This window comes from Carassius gibelio, chromosome A1 (assembly GCF_023724105.1).
Source record: "Carassius gibelio isolate Cgi1373 ecotype wild population from Czech Republic chromosome A1, carGib1.2-hapl.c, whole genome shotgun sequence".
Taxonomy (NCBI): domain Eukaryota; kingdom Metazoa; phylum Chordata; class Actinopteri; order Cypriniformes; family Cyprinidae; genus Carassius; species Carassius gibelio.
The window spans coordinates 35,829,563-35,835,528 of record NC_068371.1 but is presented as its reverse complement, the minus strand read 5'-3'; the positions used below and the strand labels follow the sequence as shown (position 1 = coordinate 35,835,528).

At 33.6% G+C, this 5,966-nt stretch overlaps 1 protein-coding gene and 1 long non-coding RNA gene across 2 annotated transcripts; both read right to left on the bottom strand.

Annotated features, from left to right (window-relative positions):
• Nucleotides 1-1,153: 1,153 nt before the first annotated feature.
• On the bottom strand, nucleotides 1,154-2,190 carry LOC128019096 (uncharacterized). The gene is made up of 3 exons (XR_008185069.1): nucleotides 2,129-2,190; nucleotides 1,745-1,985; nucleotides 1,154-1,516 (listed from the first exon to the last, which is right to left on the bottom strand). It is a non-coding gene; the product is annotated as an uncharacterized LOC128019096 (long non-coding RNA).
• An 821-nt stretch (nucleotides 2,191-3,011) lies between these two features.
• LOC127938519 (uncharacterized) lies at nucleotides 3,012-4,832 on the bottom strand. Its single transcript, XM_052535574.1, has 7 exons — nucleotides 4,776-4,832; nucleotides 4,515-4,615; nucleotides 4,345-4,396; nucleotides 4,088-4,257; nucleotides 3,797-3,918; nucleotides 3,603-3,664; nucleotides 3,012-3,168 (listed from the first exon to the last, which is right to left on the bottom strand). Exons 2-7 carry the CDS (start codon nucleotides 4,585-4,587, stop codon nucleotides 3,012-3,014), a joined length of 636 nt encoding a protein of 211 aa, XP_052391534.1. The 5' UTR covers nucleotides 4,588-4,615; nucleotides 4,776-4,832.
• Between the last annotated feature and the right edge of the window lie 1,134 nt (nucleotides 4,833-5,966).

Genomic DNA, 5,966 nt, shown 5'->3' with positions numbered 1-5,966 from the left:
GAATATCCCTACTGCATTTTTTTTTTTTTTTTGTTTGATTGCTGTTGTTATTTCCTCCACAAATTGAGTAAGTGCATGAGAGGTTGTCCTATTAGTCCTGAAACCATATTTCTGATCACACAGTATATTATGTTTAGAAATGAAGTTATCAAGCCTTTTGGAGAATATTTTTTCTAATATTTTTGAAAATTGAGAGAGCAGTGAAACAGGTCTGTAGTTTGAAAGTGTATGTTTTTCACCAGCCTTATATATTGGTATCACTTTTGCCATTTTCATTTTATCTGGAAAAAAACCCGTTTTCAAAGATTGATTACATACATGCGTTAAAGGTTTAACAACACAACCAATAATACTTTTTACAATAAACATGTCAATACCATTCCAGTCAGTTGACTTTTTACTATTAAATGTTTTAACTATCTCTATAATTTCATTTTCATCAGTTTTCTTAACAAACATAGATTCATTAATATTCACATTCTTGCTTATCACACCATTTATACTGCCAGTCTTTGCAAACCCCTCAGCTAAGCCTATATTAACCATTGTGCTGTATTTTCTGTCGACAATTTGACATGCAGTTTTTATAAGCCTACATTTGCCCTCCCAGTTTTATGTAGGCCCACTAACTTGAACATTTCTGGCCTCGCCCCTGTTCATTACTATGATAAAAAATATGTGTAAAAGTGCACCCTGAGGGCCTCTGCTGTATATATGTATGTACACCTACTAAGCTACTGTTACCAAGCTGTACCAAGTGTATATAATTGAATTATTTAAAATTGAAATAAATTATTATGATTAAATCTTCAGAAACTTTCTATATGAACAATAGAATGAAATGCTGATAGTTTTCAATGCTGTTGTTTTTTTTAGGTGTGCCTTTTAAATTGTTGAAGTCATACAGCACTGCAAAATGGCTGACACCCAGTCTAGTGAAATGGGACTGGTGGGATGGGCCCAATTGAATTTTCAAACATATTCAAGCATAAAGCTCTGTATAGTATATGTTAAAAAAAAAAAAAAAAAATGGATACAATAATGTTTTGATATTGTATTGTTTTATTATTATTATTAAATTACAGCTTTTAACTACACAGTCTCATAATATTAATTGTGGAATGGTCATCAGGGTAAAATATATTATTTTAGATAAAGATAAAGTACATGAAGTGTAAATAAACCAATTCTACATTTGTCCCATAACATTAGATACATGCTACCAAATAAATCTTTCATTCAGTAAACAAGATTATCATTACTTTACATAACATCATTTTCAAATAAATAAAATAATTCCTTAAATAGTTTTTTTTTTTTCTAAATCACAGTTGTATCACATTTGGAGATGTCCTGTATGCCCAGCAATACAGGAAAATTAATACACTTTTAAGCATTTAAAGTTTGTTCTTGAATATCTCTAGAAGAGACTGTTTCGAGTGGTGTACTGCACATTGTATGACCGTCTTCTGTGCCAACGTCTTCTGATTGCTGCACAGCAACCACACAGCAAACACTAAACACGTACACAGACAAAGTGAGAGTTAGCATCATGGAAGGGAATTTTATACACTTTAAACTGCTTTTAATCAGCTGTACATTATAAACCAAATAAAAGCAGATTTAAAGACAGATTTAAATCTATTTTAAGACAAAATAGTAAAGCTTGCATGTTAATCATTAACGTCATTAATCACTTTACTTCCGATGCACATATTTCACATTCAGTCATCATAATACTTACGCAAAGAAGAATCCAGCAAGGTATAAGCCCGATGATAATAGCACAGGGGACAATGATAGCCACAACCCAAGCTGCATTAGTACTGTTGTTTGAGATGGTAGTGTGCAGAATTGTGGGGTAAAAGGTGGTTGGAGCGGCTGTTGTAGTAAGTCCGAGCAAAGTTGTGACCAAGCTGAAACTACCGATGTCACTGTCTGTGAAAACATACTCTACATTGGCCTCAATCACGGTGGAATTACCCCTGTGCAGAAATGTAAATGTACAATTAGAAATTAAGCAAAATAAATAAACTGATCTTACCTTCCCTCACCCAAAATGTACTCATTTAATATATATATATATTTACATACATACATACAGTGCATATACTGAGCCAGAACTTACTTGAAAACTATTTGATTGAAATTAAAGTCAGTAGTTGTTGTTTTATTTAGGATTGTGGATACCTGAAATGCAGAAATACATTTTTATTGATTAATTTGTTTATTATATTATCATGGTTAATGTGACTGAAATAAAATAAAAAAATTCTCTTTTCTCAGTTTCTCAATGTCTGTAACTCACAAATGAATTCATATAGTTCTGGATCACTTGGTAGGTCTCATTCCTGAATTCAAGGTTCTGAGGCATGGACACATTGCTGATTTCAAATCCAAAGTTAAGGGAGAAGGAGTAATCATCAATTTCTTTAGAAAGAAAGCAAAAACAAAACAATAATTAGTTATGGAGTGGAAATATGCGGACAATGAAATTTCACTTATCCATTCAGGGATACTGATTTTATTGCAAAAGAAGCTATAAAAGCTTACTACATAATGTACACCTTTTGCATTAAAATTTTATATGCACCATGAAAAAGACAAAGAGAGAAAAACTCACTTGTATAGGTGACATTTACAAAGCTCACAAGTTCAGTCAAATCTTTTGTTGTAAGGTCTCGTTTAGTTCTCATTTTCATTCGATTCAACAGATTGTTTGCTAGATTTAAAACATCAGTCTGACTTGGTATAGCACCCCGCGTTCTAAACACAAGCTTGATGTATATGATCACCTTCCCAAGCCTGCAACAGATGATACATTTTTTTATTTGGAGAATTTATTTCATATTACCATTCATTTTCAAAAGATGATAATAATAAAAAATGTAAAGAGAAAATTAATTATTGATCTCTTACAAGTTCGGTGGAGAAGGTGCTGTCGTTAAAACTGTCAAATAATATAATGATTAGTGGAGAAGAATCATGCTTTAAATTATAGTATGGGGTATTTATTTTGCAAGACATATAAAGTGTGACATAGCAGGTGTGGATGTGGTAATACCTTCATTCGCTTTGAATATTTCCTTGACAAAGGTGCTATTTGTGTTCAAGTCACTTTCTGAGAAAACATACTGAACACTGGCAAGAATCACTGTGCTATTATCCCTGTGTGGAGATTCAAACATGCAAAGAGGAAAAAAAGTGGTAATCAAAAAAACTTACATCATTAGCCATTTACTCACACCAAAAACTACTCAATGATAAAAGTACATTTTGTACCATCATTAACCTCAGAAAGCACATCTGCAACCTGTCTGTTAAAGATCGCTTAATCTGGAAAGCATCTGCTGTGTAAAAACATCTGATAGATGTCTTTAAGATGTCAGTTTTACATACATTCTAAATCGTAAACATCCTAAATATATTTTTGAAACACCTGTTTGACATCTGATAGGAAACATCCTATAGACGTACAGTATGGTAGATAAGCAAGAACTCTAAAAAATACATTTTGCATATGGAAATAAAGATGTCAAATAGACGTCTCTGTGATGTAGATGTGCTATCAGGGAAGACATTTCTTCAGATTCAGAACTTACTTGAATTCAACATGATGGAGATCAAACTGAGAAGCTGAGGGGTCTTTTAGGATTTCGTTAAGCTGGAGAGTGGAGTAATAAATAAAGAGAGTAATGTTTATTAATATTAAAGTTAATGTGATTAGAATAAGGCAAATTCATTTTCATAGCAAGTATTTTTGGAAAACCATTAAGTAAAAGTGTCTCCAACTCACTAATCCATTTATAGTGCTTTTGATTGAAGTGTAAGTTTCATTCCTTAGTTCAATTTTCTCAGACATGGATATATTGCTGATTTCAAATCCAAATGTGAGAGCATAGGATGTATCATTAATTCCTTTAAACAAACAACAAACAATTATTACTTGTGTGGTTATATGTTGGTGGCAAAACTGTTCATTAAAGGCAAGCTACTATAGGTCAACACAGTATATACTGTATACATCACAAATCTCATATTCAGAACAAAAAGTAGCCAAAAAAGGAGACAAAAAAAAAAAACTCACTTGTATAGGTGACATTCAAAAGGCTCGCGTCCTGGGTTCGTGTTGAGAATTCTTTAGTGCTGTAACGTGGGCTAATCAAAGATTTGGCCAACTGTAGAATGCTGGCTTCACTTGGTATTTGGCCCAATGTGATAAACACCAATTTAATATTTATATAAACTTTTCCCAACCTACCAAAGATAGAATAACAGGAATGTAAAGACAGATTCAGAAAATAACTGGCCTTTACAAAATGACAATGGAATCATGGCTCTTACAATGTTGGTGGAGAAGTTGTACTGGTTGTCAGAGTGCTGGCTGTTGTGAAGACTGTAAAATGAAGTAGTGATAAGTGGAGGAGGCTTGCAGTTACAATATTTGGTGGTAGTGGAGCGACACATTTAAAAAATAAAATAAAAGCATTGTTTGATTTAAAGTTTTGACAAACCTGTCAATGAAGTAAGGGCCTGAAGGAAACTGACTGGTTTTATTAAATCAGTATCTTGGAAGTTGTATACCATAATGCCCTCGATCTGATTTAATGTACTCCTATAGAAAAACAACAACATCATACAGTATCTGTTGCATACAGTATCAGGACATAACTGAATATGCACAGATCAATCATTGAGAATTTTCTAGGAAATGTATTTATTTATTTTAATGTTTTAATGTGAGAAAAAAATATTATAAAATAGACTCATCATACTTGAAGTTTGATGATTTGGGTTGTAAAGTTGGACTTCCAGGTTCATTCAGAAGAGTGTTCAGCTGAAGGGGGAAAATTAAACAATTAATAAGCTTCTAGAGAAGACTGGCATTGAACCTAAGAAGTATTATACTGTTCAGTTTTTTAAGTTTACCGCATTATTGATGGTATCTTGCACTTGCTGGGTGGTTTTGCCTCTAGACACAGGGTCCTCTGGCATGCTGATGTTAATCACGTTGAAAGTAAAGACCACAGCATAGGAAGTTTCTGAGATTTCTATTTGGAAGGAAATTAAAGCCCATTATACATCATTGTATAACATAATCACATTTAAAATCTTTTGAAGGGAAAATTATGACACTTACTCTCATAGGTGATATTCAGCACCTTCACCGATTCATTGAGCTGTGACTCTCTGGACTGACGGAGAGTATTGATAGCACTGAGGACCAGAGATTCACTGGGCACTGGAGATGAGGAGTTGAACACCAGCTTGCTTGTGACCATTGCTGAACCAGATCTGTAAATATAACCACATTTGTTTAATGTACATCAAAGTTTTGCAATAACATTCTTTCTTTAATTATTTTATTGTTCTCAAAAAAGCAATACAACACTTACATGAGGTTGGGAGTAGTAACAGAAACACTGGCTGTTGTTTCTGGAAAAACTGTTGTAGTGGTTGGTTGACGTAGCTCATTGAGGAAGCTGACTGGTTGTATGACATCTCCATCCTGGAAGCTGTATTCCATCTTGCCATCAATCTGGTTTAAAGTGATCCTGCAGAACAAACAAAATGTGTTGTTAAAGGACTTCCATCCATATTGAATCACAATTCATGGAAATTGCACAGCCGACACTACTTCTACTACTACTAAATGATTTGGATTAATTTAATAAGCTAAAATAAATGGAGACAAAGTGAAGTTTGCAATGTCCATTTGCATCTTACGTGAAGTTGGCGGTCTTGGGTTGTAAAGATGGACTGCCAGGTTCATTCAGAAGAGTGTTCAGCTGAAGGGGGAAAATCAAACCATTAATAAGCTTCTGGAGAAGACTGGCATTGAACCTAAGACATATTATACTGTTTATTTATTTTTTTAGGTTTACCGCATTATTGATGGTATCTTGCACTTGCTGGGTGGTTTTGCCTCTAAACACAGGGTCCTCTGGCATGCTGATGTTAATCAC

Bases quoted from the DNA above. Each gene is read 5' to 3' on its own strand.
- LOC127938519 (XM_052535574.1), bottom strand. From the start codon at position 4,587: ATGGTATACAACTTCCAAGATACTGATTTAATAAAACCAGTCAGTTTC. The intron at 4,397-4,514 runs GTTTGTCAAAAC...TTCATTTTACAG, and splicing joins GGCCCTTACTTCATTGACAG to TCTTCACAACAGCCAGCACT. The intron at 3,919-4,087 runs GTGAGTTTTTTT...GTTTGTTTAAAG, and splicing joins TTTGAATGTCACCTATACAA to GAATTAATGATACATCCTAT.